Below are 20,151 nucleotides of genomic sequence, written 5' to 3' on the forward strand. Positions count from 1 at the left end.
TGGCAGGGGGCCAGGATGCCTCCCTCCCTGTTTGGAGTTCGGCCACCAGGACCTATCCAAGCTCGCCATCCATTTGGCAACATCTGAGTGAAGGGAGGGGATGCCAGGGAAGGGAGTGGGAGGTTGCAGGTGCCTTTAGGTTTGGTGAAGAGCTCCAGAAGCTCATCCTAAAGACTCAGGTGGGTGGGGGTTAACATGGTGGAGAGGGATAGGGAGCTCTGACCTGTAGGTTCCTTAGGGTAGTCCCCTCAGGGTGTGGCTTGAGGGTCAATTCTTATCATACTATATAGCTCTGTGCTTCCACCCTCCCACTCACTCAAGGATTGGGTGTTCCTTGATCTTTGATCATATCTGGCATTCCGCAGAGTTGGCATGGAGTACAGGGGGCAGGCACCATCTGGTTAAAAGCCAATCAGAAACTATGCAGAACAAAAAGATGTCACTACAGGCTGGGCTCAGTGGCTCACACCTCTAATCCCAGCACTTTGGAAGGCCAAGGCAGGCAGATCACCTGAGATTAGGAGTTCAAGACCAGCCTGGCCAACATGGTGAAACCCTGTCTCTACTAAAAATACAAAATTAGCCAGGCATCGTGGCATACGCCTGTAGTCCCAGCTACTCGGGAGGCTGAGGCAGGAGAATCCCTTGAATCCAGGAGGCAGAGGTTACAATGAGGTGAGATTGCCCCACTGCACTCCAGCCTGGGACACAGAGTGAGATTCTGTCTCTAAAAAAAGAAAAAAAGAAAAAAACAAGATGTCCCTAGAGACTCCAGCTCTGGAACAAGCAACTGTGCTTGGAATTATTGTGCAAGTAACAAAGCAAGTGGGCAGGGAGAGAAAGAATGAGCTAGAAGGAATGTTGCCCAAGGGGGTCTCTCTATGGCTAGCCTCAGATCTGAATTCAGAGACACCAAGCCACCTTCTGGGCTTCATTCAGATCACAAAGGGTCTTTTCTCTTATTAATTTGCCTTTCTTATGCCAGGCCATCTCATGCAGATTTGAGTGGCATGGAAAAGTTTTTCCAGTGCCTGATTATTGCCCTTGCTCCATATAAGGTGCTGCAGATTTCTGACTTTATGGGGATGGGCGATGTCTGCTCTGATGAGCCATGGCATTATGACAGATCTTGAATGGTCTCAATTCTGTAGGCAATGGTGAGCCAAAGAATTATATGACAAAAGTAAGTGGCCTAAAAAGACAAGACTGGGAGTGGAGTGGAAGGATGGGTTGGATGAAGGAGAGATGCAGAGTGGGGAGGCTAGTTGGGAGCCTGTTGTCATTCAGGCCTGATGATGGGATCCTGAGCTATGCAGTGGTAAAGGAACAGAGAGAAGAGTGGAAGAAGAACTGCTGGGACTTTGTGATGAATTGAACAGGAATCAGAGGAAGAGAAATAACGTGGCCACATAATTTATTATGCAATCTAGAACAGTTTTGAACATGAATGGAGTTCTAGCAATGATTTTACCAAGAAAATAGACATGAAGTGTGGACAACTCTGGGCAAATCCGAACACACAGATGCCTTGGTCAAAGATGACTCAAAGTGTGGTGTTTGGGCAAGTGCATGTATAGGAATGATACTGACCAAAGCAAGGAGGCTGGGAGGCAGAGTAGCAGGATGGGAAAAGAGGGAACAATGAGCTTGGCCTTGGGTTTGTCAAGTTGGAAGCACTTAGAGACATTCACCTTGCAATAACCAGCAGGCCACCCTCTTCCAGCATCCATGGGTGCTTGCTTGGCAATGTGTGTTTCAAACCTGAAGGGCAATCAGGGTTAGATATAGTGCTTTTTTTTTTGAGACAGAGTCTTGCTCTGTCCCCCAAGCTGGAGTGCAGTGGTGCAATCTGGGCTCACTGCAACCGCTGCCTCCCAGGTTCAAGCAATTCTCCTGTCTCAGCCTCCTGAGTAGCTGGGATCACAGGCATGCACCACCAAACCTGGCTAATTTTTGTATTTTTAGTAGAGACAGAGTTTCACCATATTGGTCAGGCTGGTCTCAAACTCCTGACTTCAGGTGATTCATCTGCCTCGGCCTCCCAAAGTGCTGGGATTACAGGCGTGAGCCACTGCACCCAGTCTAGTGCATATTTTTTGACTCACAGATGCCACTTCTAGAAATGTTAATCTCAGGAAATATTCATTCTTGTACCAAAAAATGACATATATTAAAGTAGGATCATTGTGGCATCACTTGGAAATAACCTAAAGGTCTATGAATAAAGAATTGGTTCAATCTATTCTGGAGTGTGGTGTGAAATATATCCACATATATTGAGGTATATCCATATATGACCTGGAAAATATCTCTGGTATTTTTAAGTGAAAAAGGCAAACTGCAAAATAGTAGTATGACACGATAAATATACAATAATTGTTTTAAACCCTATTTTTGTGTGTGTGTCTATATGGTGACTATGTAAGAGACCTAGAAGAATATACACTGAATTTTTCACAGTAGTTGCTTATGGAAAAGGGAATAGAACTAGAGGGCAAGAGAAAGGCTTTTACTTCTTTACACATTACAGAAGTTTGACATTGATTTTTTTTTCTTGAGATAGGGTTTCAGTATGTCGCCCAGGCTGGAGGGCAGTGGCATGATCATGGCTCACTCAAGCCTCCAACTCCTGGGCTTGAATGATCCTTCCACCTCAGCCCCCTGAGTAGCTGGGACCACAGGTGTGCACCACCATGCCTGGCTGATTTTTGTATTTTTTGTAGAGATGGGGTCTTGCTGTGTTGCCCAGGCAGGTCTCAACTTCTGAGGTCAAGTGATCTACCTGCCTCAGCCTCCCAAAGTGCTAGAATCACAGGCATGAGCCACCATGCCTGGCCAACATGGAAATTTTTATAAGCATATGTTCATAGACTACATTTTTTAAGCAAAAGACCGAAAAAAGGATTTTTTAAACACAGACTAAGGATTATTAAGGGGATAGGTGAAGCCCTAGGAATGGGTGAAACCAGAGACTGGGGCTGAAACTTGAGACCCATTGCCACAGATGGGAAGCTAGGAGCAAGGAGACAAGGCCAGAAAATAAACCCTAGAGGGTGGCCAAAGAGGGTGGAAATCACTTCTGACTCCCAAGGCTAGGGAAATAGAATCTCCACCTCACACGTAAGGCTGCCCTCGTCAGTCTCTCCAAATTCTAACCCTCCCCTTCAGGAGAACAGAGCTATACAAGAGCTCAGCTTTGTTCCAGGGCCGTGATGTGTCTTCTGTGACCCACAGCTGTTCCAGACTCCGAGCTGTTAGAGAAAAGCCCAGCTCTACATTAACTGCCACACCAGCTGGATCCTAGCCACCACCTAGGGTGACCCAGCCCCAGCCTAGGTGGCCCCACCCTAGGTAGTCCTGACTTTTTCCTACTTCTCTCCTCTTTCCTAATGCTGTCAAAACTCCCAGCACTTCTCCAGGTGAAAAAAATAATAGCCAGAATTTAATTCCATCTTGGGTGTATTGTGTGTGTATTGTGGGGGGTAGTGGGGATGGACAGAGAGCAGCTTGACTCACAAGAGCTCCTCTCCTGGGGAGATGGAACCTGACAGGCAGGGGTGTGGGATGCATTGAGGTGACTTCCTGACAAGGCTGTCAGCACGTTTCACTCTTCACTCTCAGCAGCGAGTCCCCTGCAGCTAAGTCGGCTTCTTTTTCTCTGTCTCCACCTCTCTAAGGCTGGCTCTCTTCCCTCTGCCAGTGCCTCTTCTCCCCATTGGGAAGCCCTTTCCAGTGCTCACTTCCTATCTTGGTGCTCCACTTCCCAGATCTGCTAGGCTTTTTCTTTTTCTTCTTTTAACAGGAATGCATAGAGTCAGCTTTTCTATTAGGGTACCCTAGCCCCTGCCTCCTTCCCAAACACAGCAAATTTTATAGATGATTGGAAGTCCAGGGACGCACACAGCACATGGGACAAGGAGACAAGGTGCACACGTGTGTGTGTGTGTGTGCATGTGTGAGAGAGAGAGAGAGCTTTTTGGTCTATGTATATGCTGCTAGTGGAGGGAGGGGTTCAGAATGTGTATGGGCTGGAGGAGGGCACAGCTGGCCCTAAACAAGTTTCCTCAGGTCATAGAAGATTATAGATATCAGTATCAGCATTGTCTGTAGAGTTTGTCTCATCAGCAGCCCCCTCCCCAATTTATAAGTGAGAAAGCTGAGGTCCAGAGAGGTTAAGTAACTTATCTTCCATCGCACAGTTAGCTAGTGGTAGAACTAGGGTTAAAACCCAGGAATTCTGACTCATGGATAATACTGTGTTCATAACTCAGAGACCTTAGAGAAAAGGTCCTATCAGGAATTCTGACTCATGGACAAAACTGTGTTCACAACTCAGAGACCTTAGAGAAAAGATCCTATATCTCAGACACCATAAAGATGATAAATGCCCAGGCAGCAAGGCAAGACCCCCATCTCTACAAAAAAAAATTAAAAATAAAAAAATAACAAATAATTGGGGCTTGGTGGCATGTGCCTGTAGCCCCAGCTACTCAGGAGGCTGAGGCAGGAGGATCCCTTCAGCCCAGAAGTTCAAGGCTGCTGTGAGCTATAATCACACCACTGCATGCCAGCCTAGGAGACAGAGACCTTGTCTCAAAAAAATTAAATTAAATTAAATTAAATTAAATCTTAAAAGATGAGGCTGGGCGCAGTGGTGCATACGTGTAATCCCAGCACTTTGTGAGGTTGAGGCAGGTGGATCACATGAGATTCAGAGTTTGAGACCAGCCGGGCCAACATGTCTCTACTAAAATTACAAAAATTAGCGGGGTGTGATGGTGCATGCCTGTAATCCCAGCTACTTGGGAGGCTGAGGCACGAGAATCACTTGAATCTGGGAGGCAGAGGTTGCACTGAGCCAAGATGGCGCCACTGCACTCCAGCCTGGGCTACCGAGAGAGACTCTGTCTCAAAAAAACAAACACAAAACCAAACAAGAAAACCGTAAAGATGATAGATTTGACTAACAACTTCTTTAAAGTGGTGGAAAAATCTAGAATCTTCTGGTCTTCAACCTGCCCAAGGGACAGGCCGGGCCCTGGTCTCTCTGTGTCCCCACCAGCCCCAGTGGTGACAGCAACCCCTCTCCTTTCCATCACCACTGATTCTCTCCTGCCAGAGTTCTCCTTGGCTGGGTGTTTCTTACCCACCCTTATTCCCCCCGGCTTCATCCAAGGACCCAGCTCAAGACTAATTTATATTCCCTTACCCAAGCTCTGATTCCAGCCACTGCCTAGGGGCTTGCTTGACTTTTTCGAGAGTCCTCTGTTTCCCAGCCCAAATCTGAAGTCCCCTTTGAGCCACAGCTCCTTGGCATTGGAGTCATTTGACTGCTTCAGAAATGACCCACGACATCTTCCCCTTCATTGATTGGAAGAAAATTGGTTCTTAACACAAGCTCTGTTCATTTGACAGCAACAGGAAATGCCAGTACAGGGCAGCCACCCCCTCTATCCCTGCTCAGTATGCTGTAAGGTCTGCGGGTCCCCTTGCAGGGCGCATACATGAAGATTGTCTTCCCCACCATGCTCTGCCCCCAACCCCTGCCAGGAGCCTCTGCTATGAGGGGACGGTGGTGAGTACGGCAGGTTTCTCCTATTGCTCGAATCGCCTCTCCCACCTGCCCACAGCTCCCCCAGGAAGAGGAGTGGAAAGAAGGGTGCGGAAAAGAGGTTGGCAGAGCAGTAAAATGTCAGGGCCTTTCCTCTCTGCTCCCTCTCGCGGCCCTGGAAGCGTCCCGCTTTCTCCCTCTCCCCTCTCCCCATCTCCATCTCCTCCCTTTCCCTCTTTCTCCTCGGCAGACCCCGACGCAACCGCTGCAGAGGCAATGGCATTTGGGGGATGAGGCGGGAGAGGTTAATTATTGCTCCCTCGCCCCCCACGCCCCTCCCCACAAGATGTATCTGACTGTCAGAAGGGGTGACAGATGAAGACAAAGTACAGGTACGGAGCAAACCGGCCCTTCTTGTACCAGCCAGGGGTGGGGGTGGAGGGGGGCGCGCTACAGAAGTTTTAACCCCTCCAACGCTGGTTTACACGGCAGGGAGGGGCGTCGGGAGTCAGGGAAGCTGGAGTTAGAACCTGGGTCCTGATGAGAGCCGGCTGAACCCAGAAAACCTGTGGGGCCTCTTGCCTTGCCCCAGTGATCTGAGGTGGGGGGCTAGGTTGCTGGGAGCGACTGTCCCAGAGGCTACGGAATCAAGGTCACAAGCAATCATTCAGAGAACTTTACGGGAACAGAGAAAGGGGCTCATGGAGTAGCCTAGGTCGACCTGGGGACTCAGGAACCCCAGTAAGAGGGAGCGTTCCACCACTCTTTCACCTTCTCCGTGACAATGCCCCCCTCACATGTCTGTCCCCAAGGCTGCTTGTCAGGGTGTGCTGTGTATTTGAGAATGGGCGTCTGTGTAATTGTGTGTCTGAAACTGTGTGTACTTCTGACGGTGTAACGCAATAGGCTTGGAAGTACTGGACTGCATTGGGGTTGTGTGTGTGCGTGCGTGCACGTGTGTGAACGGGTGCGTGCATACACACCCATGGGTGCTTGGAAGGTATCTAAGGGTACTGTGACGGTGCCTGTATTGTGAGCACAATGTGCTGTGAGTGTGCATGAGAGAGAGTACTTCTGTCTGTAAGTATGGCTGTGGTGAAGGAGTGTGTGTCAGGAGAATGTGGATGTGTGCGTGTAAGTACTGAAGTGTCTGCATTTGGGACTGTACACGTGTGCTAGAGTGAGAGCTATGTGGACGTGGATTATGGTGTAAGTGTGAGCATGGTTGTGTGTGCACGCACACTGTGTGCGCACTGGGCTTGAGGCTGCAGCCTCTTTCTCTCACTGGCCTCCCTCCCTTTCCTGACTCCCCTCTCTCCATAAGCAAACGGGGTGAAATAATTACTTTTCCATTTAAATGCCCTATGTTCAAGCCAGAATAAAAACAAAGTGATTTAATAAAATTGTCTTTAAAAGGGAAAAGAGGAAAATAAATGTCTGCTCTGCTCCTCTCCCTGGCGTTCAGGGAGGACCCAAGCCCTTCAAAGTTAATTAAAACAGGAACTAAAATCACAGAATCGCTTCCCAATCCTTTTCCCATCGCTCTCTGTCTTAAAGGTAAGGCAGGTCCAGAACCGCTGCCCTGTACCTGGAGGGTTCTTCCTGTTCTAAGTTTTGACTTCTCCCAGGACCAGCCCTTACTCTCAGCAGGCACCTTGGCCTTCCTGCACCCGTGTCTGGGGGAGGCAGCTCCGTCCCCACTTCCCTCCTCCCAAAGAGTCATTAAAGGCTTTGTCTGGTCATTTGAAGTCCTTGATGGACACTGGTCCCCATCAGAAGCTTCCGGCCTTGCCTCCTCCCAGGACACAGCCGGCCCTCAGCCCCTGCTGCTCCCCCGCCCCAGGTCCCTTGAGCCTCCAGCTGCTCTGAGCTTTATCTGTCTTCACTGACCCCCTGGCCCAGTCCTCAGCTCCAGCCCAGCACAGTTCCGGCTGCTTCCGCCTGGTCTGTATCTGTTCCCCATCAGAGGCCCCACTGGAGCTCTAGCCCTTCATCAGCCCAGATAAAAGAGATGGATGGAGGTGACTTTGGGGGATGCCCCTCCTCAGAAGCCCAGAGGTAGAGCCCTGGGTTCTGACAAGGGCTCCCTGAGGAGGGCTAGGGGTGGGGGTGAAGACTGTTGAGCTCTCTGGAAGCCCAGTCCCTACCCATTTCTATCCTGCCTCAGCCTTTCCCTTTTTCCTAAGGCCCAATTCCTAAGGCCTCCTCCAGGCAGGTGCCAAGACTGCAATCACCCCATTCTCCAACAAACCCACTTCAGCAGGAAGCTCTGCACTGGGCACCCAGCCCCCATCTCCATGCAGATCATCTGCCCCAAAATAGTAGTGTATAATGAAACTGACGTTTGTTGAGCACCTATTTTGTTACAGACACATTGCTTATAAGATCTCTAATTCTTGTCATAACCCCTATGGAGTAAATTTTATCACTATATTGCAGAAGAGGGACACAGAAGAAGGAAGGTTAAGAAACCTACCCAATGTATGCACTTCAAAAGCAGTAGAACTGGCTGAGTGGGGTGGTGCATGACTGTACTCCCAGCTACTCAAGAAGCTGAGGCGGGAGGATTGATTGCTCCAGCTCAGGAGTTCAAGGGTGCAGTGAGCCATGATCGTGCCATTTTAGTCTGGGCAACAAAGCGACACCCTGACTTTAAAAAAAAAAGGAAAAGAAAAGAAAAAAAGAAAAGAAAAGAAAAGCAGTGGAACTGAGACTCAATCCCATACTGCAAAACCTCCTGTGCAAAGATCCACCATTACCCTTCAGAAATTACTCCCCCTAGAAACCCCCCACTACTGCCCCTAGAAATTAACCCCTCTGACACTAAGGAGTTAGGCCCAGGAGAACTGTGGGGCCTTCTCCAGCCCTACTCCAACTCTTGGGGTGGAGGTAGCAGGAAGTAATTGTCCCTAGAGTCCTCAACCCTTATCCTGGGAGACTCCATTACTTCCCTCAAGCTGTCACCACTTCTCATAGAGACCCTGTCTTTTCTCCCAGGGGACTCCAGCCCTCATTTCAGTGAAGGTACTGAGTACTTCAAGGTTCTCCCCACCAAGAGAATGGGATGAGATCTGATTGTGGGGTAACTCTTGTCACCACAACTGGACTTTCATAACTGTCCACCCTGTCCAGAGAGCCTTCAGTTGCCCAAATGGAAGAGTAAATGTCAAAACCAAATCCAGACCAGGCACAGTGGCATGTGCCTATAGACCCAACTACTCGGGAGGCTGAGGCAGAAGGATCTCTTGAGCCCAGGACTTCAAGTCTAGTCTGGGCAACATAGCAAGACCCTGCCTCTAAAAGATAAATCAATCAGAAAAATAAATCGAGGCCAGGAACTAGCTTGCATTTTTAGTAATCCCCCCCACCCCAACCACACTCCCTAACCAGCAAGGACACAGCCCAGGGATCTAAGGCCTCAACCCTGGGGGAAAAAAAGAGGCCCTGAAGAAAGGGGAAAAGGCAGTGAAGGGGCAGAAACCCTGGTAGTCCAGCAAGGGTAGGTGAGAAGGAAGGGGAGAGGTATGAGTATTACCATAGACCAAGGGTTGAGGTGGCACCTGGAGACTCCCAGACTTGACTGTATCTGGAAAGCATATAGCAAAAGCAGGGAAAGGAAGAAATGATTCAGAAGCACCTTCCCACTTCAGTCCTAGAAATATGTGTGTGTTGGTGGAATGGGTGGATATTCTATGACCTTTTGCAGGTCTACGCCCCACCCTTGTTTGAACCCCTTGGGCTGAGCCCATACTGGAAGCTGGTAATGGCAGCTGGGCGGGAAATGACCCAGGTGGCTGGGACAAGGCTTCATGGGATGCTGGTATTGTGAACCGTGCCCCACCTCGCCCACCATTTAAGTGAGTCACCTAAGCCAGGCCAGGCCCTGGAGCCTTAGCTCTCCTCCTCTGCCCCAGCGTATCTGAGAGCCAGCTTGAGCAGAGAGAGGGCTAAACTGGGGCCCAGCTTAGAGAGAGTGGGGGTGGGGGTGGGGAGGGAGGGATGACTCCCCCAAGATGGCTTCCAGGCTCCACCCCCAGACAGGTGTATCCCTGCCACCAGAGCCTCTATCTCTGCCCTGCCCCCACCCCAGTTCCATCCTCAATCCCAACCTCATTACTCACTTCCGCCCCTTTCTCTATCCCACCACCCCATCCCTCCCCAAGTGTCCTCAAACCACCCCCCATTATCCGCAAGTGACTCCCAGAGCTCACTGCCTCCCAGAATTTATCCCTCCCGGTCTCTAAGTGCCCTCAGAGAACCTAGCCTCTTACCCCAGCCTCCCAGACCCCACTCCCACCCTTCCCCAGCACTGAGCAGAGGCAAGACTTGATGTGCACTAACAGTTCCTTACCACGCATGGACTTACACAGCTGTTCCCAGTTTAGAAAGAGTTCAGTCAATCAGAAGGCTGAGGAAATAACCACAGTGCATCCTAGGAGGCAACAGGCCTATGTCTCTAGCTTCTTTCCTTCTGCCCTCAGCTGCCTTCATGCTCAGAATAGAGCTCCAGGTGACAGGACCAGTGATTGTGAGCAAAAAACCAGGGAATCTCTAGGCCTACCACAGTTTAAGCCTATCTACTCCTCGCATATACACATATTAGACAGTATTATATGTGCGTGTGTGCATAATCCTAGAAATATAAATATACATAATTATCATAAGTATACATACACATCTTAGACTGTTCCTCATGTTCCATGAGGGCAGGAACAATTTTCTTTTAAGGCTCTGTCACCCAGGCTGGAGTGGTACAATCATAGCTCACTGGCAGCCTTGAACTCCTGACTCAAGCAATCCACCTGCCTCAGCTGCTAGAGTAGCTAGGATTATAGGTGTGTGCCATCACACCCAACAAATTTTTAAAAATGTTTTTTGTTACGGGGCTTCACTGTGTTACTCAGGCTGGTCTCGAACTCCTGGGCTCAAGCAATCCTCCTATTTCAGCCTCCCAAAGTGCTTGGGTTACAGGCAATTTTTTTCCCTTGATATAGCCCCAGTGCTGGTACATAACAAATATTTGTAGAAAGAATATGACACAGCCGGGCATCATGGCTCATGCCTGTAATTCCCAGCCACTCAGGAGGCTAAGACAGGAGGATCACTTGAGCCCAGGAGTTTGGGGCTGCAGTGAGCTATGAAAGTGCTACTGTATTCCAGCCTGGGTGACAGAGCAAGATCCTGTCTCTAAAAAAAAAAAAAAAAGAAAGAATGAATTACTGAATGATACATAATGGAATATATACTTGAAAATAAATGTCTATACATATACATATAACAATACACCCATATATACTTTTGCACACACATACATACATATAAAACCTACATGTAGGCCAGGCATGGTGACTCATGCCTGTAATCCCAGCACTTTGGGAGGCCGAGGCGGGCAGATCACTGGAGATCAGGAGTTGGAGACCAGCCTGGCCAACATGGTGAAACCACATCTCTACTAAAAATACAAAAAATTAGCTGGGTATGGTGATGCACACCTGTAATCCCAGCTACTTGGGAGGCTGAGGCAGGAGAATCGCTCGAATCTGATTACAGTGAGCTGAGATAGCACAACTGCAATCCAGCCTGGGCAACAGAGTAAGACTCCATCTCAAAAAAAAACTACATGTATAATATGCATTTAGATGTATACATGTATACATACAATGCACACATAACTACTATGGATATATTAGATTTTGCATATAGATATTATATCAATATATGCTACACATACACGTGCACATTCACATACATTAAATGAATACAAATTGAAGCATCTTTTTTTTACTCAGATTTTTCCAGTCAAGTAAATTGTCTCCAGGCCCCTGGCCCAGGTCTGAGTGTCACTACCAGAATGATCCACCAGATGGCACTCCTTCGCCACTTCCTGTACTCCCAAGTTGCCAAAGATGTCGCCTCTTTCCGCTAAGGCACAAAACTTGCAGAGCCAGGTGTTCCCCAGGCGATTCCCCGCACGCCACCGCCCGCACCCTCCCCCCAGCCCCCACCAGCGTGGTGAGCGTGTCCTCGGTCCCCAAGGTCTGCAGTCTTTGCCCTCTCTGAGTCGGGTTCATCTCTCGGGCTTCCAGGCTTCTTTTTGAGGGGGGCTCTCCGGCTTCGGGCTCAGTTCTGCCCAGTCCGCACATCGACCCCCCGGTCACCAGAGCGCCAGGGGCTGGGCTTCTCCAGGACACCCTCGGTTATACCACCAAGGCTGCACAACCCTTCTTTGGAGCCTTAGCGATGACGAGCAGCCAGGCGAAGCGGCCCTCCGCCTCACGACAGCCCGAGGAGGGGATCAAGGTCATTTTCAGACAGCCCCCTCTGGCTTTCTCTTCACACCCTGCCCTAGATGGAGGGGAGAGGCACGCCCAGCCCGGCTCAGCTAAAAGCAAGAAGAAGAGCCTGGCCGAGACCTGGAAGCCTCGGCTTGGGAGGGGCTGGTCCGACGGACCCTTCCTGCCCCGGTTGGTCCGGACCCCAGATCTCTGGGTAGGATCCAAAAGAAAGAGCATTCCAGGGTTTTCAAGCGGACTATACTTAAAATCTCGGAGGTGGGGGAATGTAGGGTGCGACTGAGCCTCTCCCGCCTTCAGGCCTGGGCAACTCTGGGTCGGCGCTCCTGTAACCTCAGATCTCGGGTGTGAGCAACCTAGGACACAAAACCGGGGATGGCTTGGAAGCCCGTAGGGAGGCGAAACCGGGAGTTCCGGCAGCGGCTCAGCTTCCCCCTCCTCCTCCCTTCCCCTCCCCTCCCTTCCCCCGGGAGCAGCGGGAAATTATTTATTAAAACGCCGCCCGCGCTCTCATTTATTTGCGGTGAATAATCCTCGGCATCTCAGCACGTTTATTAAACCTTTCCCGTCCCCGCGCCCGCATTACTTTAATAATAAATCGCATGTCACTTTCCAGCGACGTTATTAAAGCGGGTCCGCTGCAGCAGAGGCGGGGTGCGGGGAGGGAGGGGGCGGTGGACAACAATTCTCCCATTCCAGGATGTGGGGCTTGAACCAGCACGGCGGCGGAGGGGAAAACTGAGGCTGCTAGGAGGCTGCTCCTGAACACCTACAAAGTCGGCTAACGCGATCAAGGAGTACGGATTCCCCGGGACCTGCGTGACCCTCTCTGGTGGGGTGGGCTTTTGGTGAGGAGCCTCTGCTCTGCAGGTGGACGCGGTAGGGGCTACGGGCCCGCAGAGGGCGCCTTGGAGCCCAGCTGGGCGAAGAACAAGCTAGGGGCGGATTCCCTGGCTGATGCTGGGACTCACACCCAAGTTCCCTCTTTCAGCACCGAGTGGATTTTGGCCACGGTGCCGAACAGCACGCCCCACCCCCGCCTACCCCTCTGATTCTGCTTCTGTGGGCGCCCTGGAATCGGCTCCCAGTATCCAACCCGTTTGCGCTGTTGTGCGCGGCTCCTGGGGCCGCCCGGCTCCAGCCTGGGTTCGGCAATAAACACTGTCGCTGGCTTAAGGACCCGGGTCAAGGCAGCAGTAGATGGAGTCGTGCGTAGCCGCGGGAGGGGCGGCCAAGCAGGACCTGGGGTTGGAGTTCCGGACCACGCCCCTCCCATGAGGCCAGGCTCCCTGCGTTGGGCCTCAGAGGACAAACTCTGACTCTGAGCCAAGGGCAGGCCCTCCCGCGGTGGCGCCAGGATCCGGGTGGAGCGCTGGCGTGTAGGAGGCTGTCGCCATCCACACACAGTGTCTCGGCCTCGCTGACTTATGCTTTCATTCTCTCCGTCAATCGTTAAATAAACATTGAGTCTCACCAGTGTCCCTGAGCTAGGTAAGGAGAATGAGGAAAGAGATTTGGGGACCCCAAGCCAGAGAGGACAGGTCACAATTGGGGCAGATAGGAAACACGCTTACCATGGCTCTGGCTTCTGCAGGAAAAGGGGAGATTCCTATGGGAGCTGGGGAAGAGTATGGACCACACAGGTGACCAAACTTCTACCCTCCTCTCTCTATGCATTCATTTTGGGGGCCTACCCACATAGGCCTGATTCCCTATTCTGGCCTGAGGAAGCGTTTGGAGTAAGATGAGCACAGAAGCAGGTAATGTATACCAGCCCCAATGGAGGGCACACTGGGAAGATAACTTCCCTCCAACCAAATGGCTCCAGCCTCCCTCCCTCAAAGGCAGGATAGGCCCAAGTTCAAACCTTCTCTCTGTACATCTGGCAGGCATGTGCTTAGAGAGCAGGCCCTGCAGCTTCTAGAAGCCAGAGTTCTGTTAGTGTGGGAGGCCTCCCAGGGATATTCAGTTTTCATGTGCACATCTGCATAAACTGTCTGTGCATCATTAGAAATCTTTATTGGTGCCTAGCCCTGTGCTAGGTTTTGTCCAGTACAGAGCGGTATAAGATCTGGAGTTGGCCTCACCCATCTCTCTGCACTGAACTAAGCCATGGTCTGCTGTGCTCTCTCTTGTGCAAAAGAGGGCAGACAGCAAAGGGGACTTGCAGTCAGTAGGTGCAACTGGGGCTTAGGAGAGAGGGAAAAGTTCTGGAAGATGAGTTTGGGGAAAGGGCAAACAAGCTAGGTAAACGTTGGGGACCAGGAAATAGCAAGATCCAGGGCCTGGGAGGAAGGGCAGTTAGAAGTGTGGCGGAGTAGGGCTGGATGAAGTGGAGAATCCTGGTGCCTGTGCCTCCGTGTCTGCTCCGGCCCCCATCCCAGCCTGGGGAACAACCTGTTGGAGGTCCTACTGGCCAGGGCATCTCCTGCATGGGCCCCTTTATACCCCACTGGTCTTGGTCTCAGCCTCTCTCCCTAACCTCCTCCAGCTTTTGTCTCTCCCCTACCACCCTGCTACCTTGGAGTTAAATAGGCCTCCCACGATCATCCCCATGAAAGCAGTCCATGAAGGGACTCTGCTCCCCTTTCCAGGTCTTTTCAAGAGCAGGGATGAACACTATAGCTGCTCACCCACCCCCATGGGCCAGAGCTAGTAGTAATCGTTACTCTCTTGACTCTCAGCTTCCTCCTCAGGAACCAGGTTTAGTGATCGCAGCTGGGGGATGCCTGTAGAATTCAGCTGGTCTGCAAACACACGTGGGCAAAGGAGAGAGAACAGGAGAGAGGGGCTGTCAGTGCCAACATAGCCCAGTCTGTGGAAGGCTATGCTTGTGTATGCACGCACATGCACACAGACACATGGACTGTTTCTTATATATTCACAGCTGGAATCCAGCACCATCCCCCCAACCCCCAGAGCTCAGGGATCCCCTTACCAGGTGTGAGCACTGTCAAGCTAGCAGGGGCCTCCACCTGACCCAGCGCATTGCGGGCAAGGCAGCGGTAGGTGCCCTCATCGCTGGGACGCACAGCCTGGATCTGCAGCCAGCCAGTCACCTCAAACCTCTGGGGTCCACCCCTAAACTGGAGCCAGGCAAGGAATCAGCGAGGTCCTTCTGGAGGGCCCTGGGCTGCCTGAGGGAAGCCTCTCCCACCCATCTCTACCTGCACGGAGATGTGGGGGTCATCCCCTGGCAGCTGGATGTCCAAGCCATCCTTCCTCCACTCGATGGAGGCCATGGGGTAGGCAAACACCTCACAGCCAAAGATCACATCCTGCCCTGTCACATTCCAAGTGTCATATGGATGTGACACGATCTGGGGCCCTGGGGGTGAAGGGGGAGGTCTGAGAATAGCATGGCCCAGCAAAGGCATGCAGTCTGGCAAACACATGATACACAAATTTTTGTGGACATGCTTGTGGCAGAACACAATATATGCTGAGGTAAATACATATCCATAAACACACCGTGACACACACAGGTACACACAGATGTGGATGCTGGTACACACAAGGGTACCACGCAGATGTGGAGATAGATATACATGCACATGTGCACATAGGACCTCATGCAGACCCAATGCACAAACAAGCACACACACCTACACTGTAGCGTGGCAGCCACTCTGTCCCCAACTGCTCTCCTGTCCTCATTCCACCCTCCCCAGCCTTTCCCGCAGTGCCTGTAACTAAAACCTTCCAGATACCCGTTCCCCTTTTCTAAACAGGCCCAGTTCCCAAAGGCGGAAAAGCAGCCGTTCCCTACACAGCACCCCCTGGGGGAGTCCCGCGGCAAGGCGGAGAACCTGAAGCTGGACTTGTGCAACAGGCAGGAGGCCTGCAGGAGTGCAGGAAATTGCTGGGATCCCCGCGGGGTGTTTGTTTTCTGACTGCCCCAGCCGAGGCAGACACAGAGCCGGGGCTCAGGAAGTGAAAGTTACTAAAGCTGCCAAGGAAAGCTAGAAGCCTGAATGGCCCCCAGTCCCCGGGGATAGAGAGAGAACTAGCTGAGCTTCCTGCTCCTCTTCACTAATCCCTAAACGCAGGAGAAAGGAGAGAGGTGGGGAGACTGAGTGAACAGACTGCTCTAAGAATCTGTCCAAATTAAACGTGATTGCATCTCACAGGAACCCGTTTTGCTGCCTGGACTCCACTGGTCTGGGAAAAGTGTGTGTGGAGGAGGGGTTCTGAGCAAACCATAGGCTATGTGCCTGCGCCCTCAGAGGACCTGTCTCTCCCTGCCAGCCAGCTCTGGAGCTTTCACATGGTTCAGCGCATGCAGCTTGCTGACGAAGCCCAGGACCCTCACTCCACTCCACCCCCCCACCCCCACCTTCAGGTGGCAGCTTCTATGGACTAGTAGCGAGAGCAGGGTTTTATACTGGACTCGAGGTCTCTATGGCCTTATCTATTTTGATCTGCTGGCCAGAGACCAATGACGTCAGGGGTCGGGGAGCAGTGCCTCTAGGAAACCTAAGTGGTGGGGTGGGGGCCCCGGGCCGTGCGTACCCGATTCGCAGGGCCCCGGGTGTGCCACAGTGAGGTTGGCAGCGGGCCGAGCGCGGGCCGCCTCCTGCAGGCGGCAGATCTGGGCGTAGGTGTGACCGTCAGACCCGCAGAGCGGGCTCTGCGAGCGACAGGCACACAGCGGTTCTGGCACCTCTCCGCGGCTCAGGTCGCCGCCTGTGTCCAGCCGGCACTCAAGCTGCTCGCCGCAGTGCCCGTAGAAGTGAGCACTGGGGTCCAGGTCGCAGAGCTGGCCCTCGAGGTTGGCGCATTCCCAGCAGCAGCCGCACGCGTCGCGCACCCAGCCCGCCAGGCAACCCCGCGGCGCGGCGCACTCTTCTGGCCGGCAGGGAGCGCAGCCCTCGCCCTCCGCTAGCAGCCGCAGCCAGCCGCGCCGCAGGTAATCTGGGCCTGAGGACGGCCTTGCGCCGGTCGGGAGCGGCGTCCGCACCATCAGCAGTAGCAGGAGCACAGGCAGCGCCAAGGCAGCTGCGGGTGGCGGCGGCATGGTTAGCGGGAAGCCCTGCGAGCACTCGGGGCATCAGCGCGTTGGTGGCACCCTGCCAGGAAGGGAAGCCAGGTCAGAAGGTCAGAAACAGGACCTGCGCCGAAAGACCAACCTCACTGCTTCTTGTACCAAAGCATGACGCTAGCATCGCCCCCTCCCCTGCTACCAAGTAGACTCCCCCAACACATAGGCCTAGTGACCCTCTAGGGATTATCCAGTTATGGCAGTTAGCAATCAGTTGGGCTGTTCTCAGGGATGGCTGGGAGTGAAGAAAGGTGAGGAAGGGGTGATAAAGCTCAAGCGCACGCACACCCACCACGAGTACCACTTCCGTGCACCATCCGACTCCGATCCCTGGCCCCTGAGCATCCTTGCCCAAAGAGAATGGACGGCTCCAGAAGTAAGAAGCTCTTAATGGGGGGTGGAAACAGGGGGAGCTGATGCCCCCTTGCTTATGGCCTGGGGCACAGAGTGCTCACCTAGTGTCCGGGACTAGGCCCTTCGCAGCAGCCGTGATTCGAGTCCGAAAGAAAAGGGTATGGAAATAAAGCAGGGGCGCCGTCAGCCGGGCCCGCCAGCCACCTCTGCTTCGGCCTGAGGACTTCTGAGAGAGCCCACGGACTCGGATTCAGAAAACAGCTCCTCCGCCCCCTCTCTCCGCCCCTCGATTTAGCGCACCCGCCTTCCCACTGGTTGGTTCTAAGGCTGCCAATTTTATGTAGCCGCACGGGACCCTCCCGGGTCATTTCCCCAGCCTGGCCCAAAGTCACAGTGAGAGCAGAGGAGCCGTAACCAGACACCGAGGCTAGGAGAGAGGAAGGGGGTGAGGACCAGAGGCGGGGAGTGGGGGTAGGAGTTTGGCTGGGAAGCTCAAAGTTTTGGCTGAACGGTTAGGCCCTGTCCCATCTGCCTTTACAGTCCCTGGCGTCGGCGAGGGCAGCTGCATAAGGGGGAGGCGGCAGGAGCTCTGGTGCCAAGTCATTTTACGTCGATGTCGGGGCGCCCCTAGAGGGCAGGACCAACCAACTTCGCCTCCCCGCAGCCCAGGGCTGGTTCCTGGGAGCGACTGCAGTCTTGCCCACCCAGCTCCCCCACCGAGGCGCTGATAGACTGGGCGCCTACATCTGCCTTCCCTCATCTGGCCTCCTCCTTCCTCCCCACATCCGGCAGGTGCTGCAACCCGCGGGTGAGCCGGGTGATTCGGGGTCAGAGCCAACCAGCGACCGCAGGGAGAGGCGAGCTGGGTCTCCCCGGCGGGCGTCCCTCTGGTCGGGATTACAGGTTACGGTTGCGAGTCTGGCAGGGCCGGAGGCACTCGGCCTTGCGGCCGCCACCACTGCCACCGTGGCACTTTGGGCCGGGGGCGGGGAGGAGAGCATTCCTGGGGGCCCGCCCGCCAAACCCCGGTCGGGCAGGCCCCTCCCCGGATGGCCCCAAGCGGCTCAGAGAAGCCGCGGCGCAGTCCAGCTCGCTGGGGGCGGGGGAGGGGCGGGGGACAGAAATAGCAATCGGCGGCCGGCGAAGGGGCGGCACTTAGCCAGGCTCCGCCCACAATGCCTGGCTGCGGTGCCCGCCCGCCTGCGCGGGATCGATACTCCGCATGCGCACTGGAGCCCTGGAATCCAACCGGCACTCTCCCTTCAGAAAGCGCCCCTGAGTTGGGCCAACCCCATTCATTCAGGGGCTCCCGAGCCACACAGGCGCCATCCCTGGCCAGAGGGGTTCTGAGGAGGGGGGCAAGGGCAGACACTCTCTCCTGGTCTCAAATTCGAAAGAGGGACTGTAAGGGACCTTCACGCGTGGCCTCGCAACTGTCGCGAGAATCAAAACGGGAACTCTACGAACAGAGAACACTAAGAGCCCGCGGATTTTAAACAGGAAAAAGAAAGGGCGGAGCCCGCTCTGGCGGATAGTTGTGAGTAATCCCTAGTCCTTGGCCTAAGTGTCGACCTGGGGCAGAAGGGGAACTGTCAGAGAGCTGCCGGAAACCGTGAAAAAGACCAGAGACAGGGACTTGTGGGGCTGACGAATGAAGTCTACCAAGGAGAGGTCTCTGGCTCTAACAAAACACCTTGGGGACGGAGCTCCTTGCCCGGGATACAGAGCCGAAACAAGTCCGGGATCTCTTAATGAATTGCTGCCGGCTTCTAAGGCCTGGAGCCGATATTTCAACAACAAACTCCACAGACCTGGAAACTCTTCACTTATCCCACTATTGTAAACGGTTGCTTACTTTCAGTCTTTCCTATGCTCTAAGCTTCTGGTAGTAGGAATCGTGCCTAACTCACTACTGTATCTTGTGAACCTAGCCCCGAGCCAGGTGGCACGGCAAACTCTTGGTAAATATTTGTGGATTAAATGTGAAAGACTGCCTGAGTGTTTAACCTGGATTTTCTGAGTCGCTGATGGAGAACAGTAGATAGACGGCGAACCGGCGCCCTCTGGTGGACTTGTGGTTAGTGACGAGAACATCCTGGAACCGTGCATCCAGGTAGGCACAAAGATAATAAAAGGGGATCCAACCCGGGAGGCGGGGCTTGCAGTGAGCTGAGATCCGGCCACTGCACTCCAGCCCGGGCGACAGAGTGAGACTCCGTCTAAAAAAAAAAAAAAAAAAGGGGGGATCCGCTGTTATTAAGTAGAGATTTTGTTCCTGTAAAACCCTACATACCGTAAAAATACTTTTAGAAGGGAGTTTTTTGAATAGGACACAACTTGAGAGTTTAGATACATTCCCCGATCCTCAGCATCCCATACTTTATCCGTCAAGGCTCCAAAACTTTCGGTAACACCTATGCGCATCGTAAATAGTAAAGAGATAGCAAATGATTTTGCGTATTTATACTTTGAAAACGTTTACTCGGTTTTGTGCAAAACGGGCCAAAGGGAAGGGATTCTCTAGCCTAGATGATGTGAATACTGCTAGGGAGAGGAGCCAGGTGGCAGCATCCTTTGCATTTAATGAGGGAGACTAGATCCAGATGGGCAGGGTGACGTTGAAATTTGTTGACTAATAGATGGCCCCGCCTCTTTTTTCCCTTTTTCCTGCAGATGCTTGTACTGAAGAAGGAATGAGGTATAGAATGTAGTTTTCTTTCCACCGTGAAACCCTCTGTTCACAAGATTATCATACGTTCACTTTCAGTCACTGACACATGAAATAACTGCAATATAATGACAGAATGATGAGCTGGAGTGTGGTGGTGCACACCTGTAGTCCCAGCTATTTGGGAGGCTGAGGCAGTAGGATCCCTTGAGCTCAAGGGTTCGAGAGACCATGTCTTTTTAAA

General features: G+C 52.7%; 1 protein-coding gene across 4 annotated transcripts; it reads right to left on the reverse strand.

Annotated features, from left to right (window-relative positions):
* Positions 1-11,316: 11,316 nt before the first annotated feature.
* On the reverse strand, positions 11,317-19,443 carry KAZALD1 (Kazal type serine peptidase inhibitor domain 1). 4 transcript variants are annotated; one of them, XR_004431023.1, is made up of 6 exons: positions 17,341-19,441; positions 16,357-16,913; positions 15,012-15,172; positions 14,783-14,930; positions 12,889-14,591; positions 11,317-12,200 (listed from the first exon to the last, which is right to left on the reverse strand). XR_004431023.1 is itself a non-coding variant. In XM_033185309.1 (6 exons), exons 2-5 carry the CDS (start codon positions 16,859-16,861, stop codon positions 14,497-14,499), a joined length of 909 nt encoding a protein of 302 aa, XP_033041200.1. In that variant the 5' UTR covers positions 16,862-16,913; positions 17,341-19,443; the 3' UTR covers positions 11,317-12,200; positions 14,482-14,496. The 4 variants fall into 4 exon arrangements, 3 of the variants coding, with proteins under 3 accessions (XP_033041200.1, XP_033041198.1, XP_033041197.1); XM_033185309.1 differs by having other exon boundaries at positions 14,482-14,591; positions 17,341-19,443; XM_033185307.1 differs by having other exon boundaries at positions 11,317-14,591; positions 17,984-19,442.
* Between the last annotated feature and the right edge of the window lie 708 nt (positions 19,444-20,151).

Source organism: Trachypithecus francoisi, unplaced genomic scaffold (assembly GCF_009764315.1).
Source record: "Trachypithecus francoisi isolate TF-2019V2 unplaced genomic scaffold, Tfra_2.0 Contig01579, whole genome shotgun sequence".
Classification (NCBI taxonomy): Eukaryota; Metazoa; Chordata; class Mammalia; order Primates; family Cercopithecidae; genus Trachypithecus; species Trachypithecus francoisi.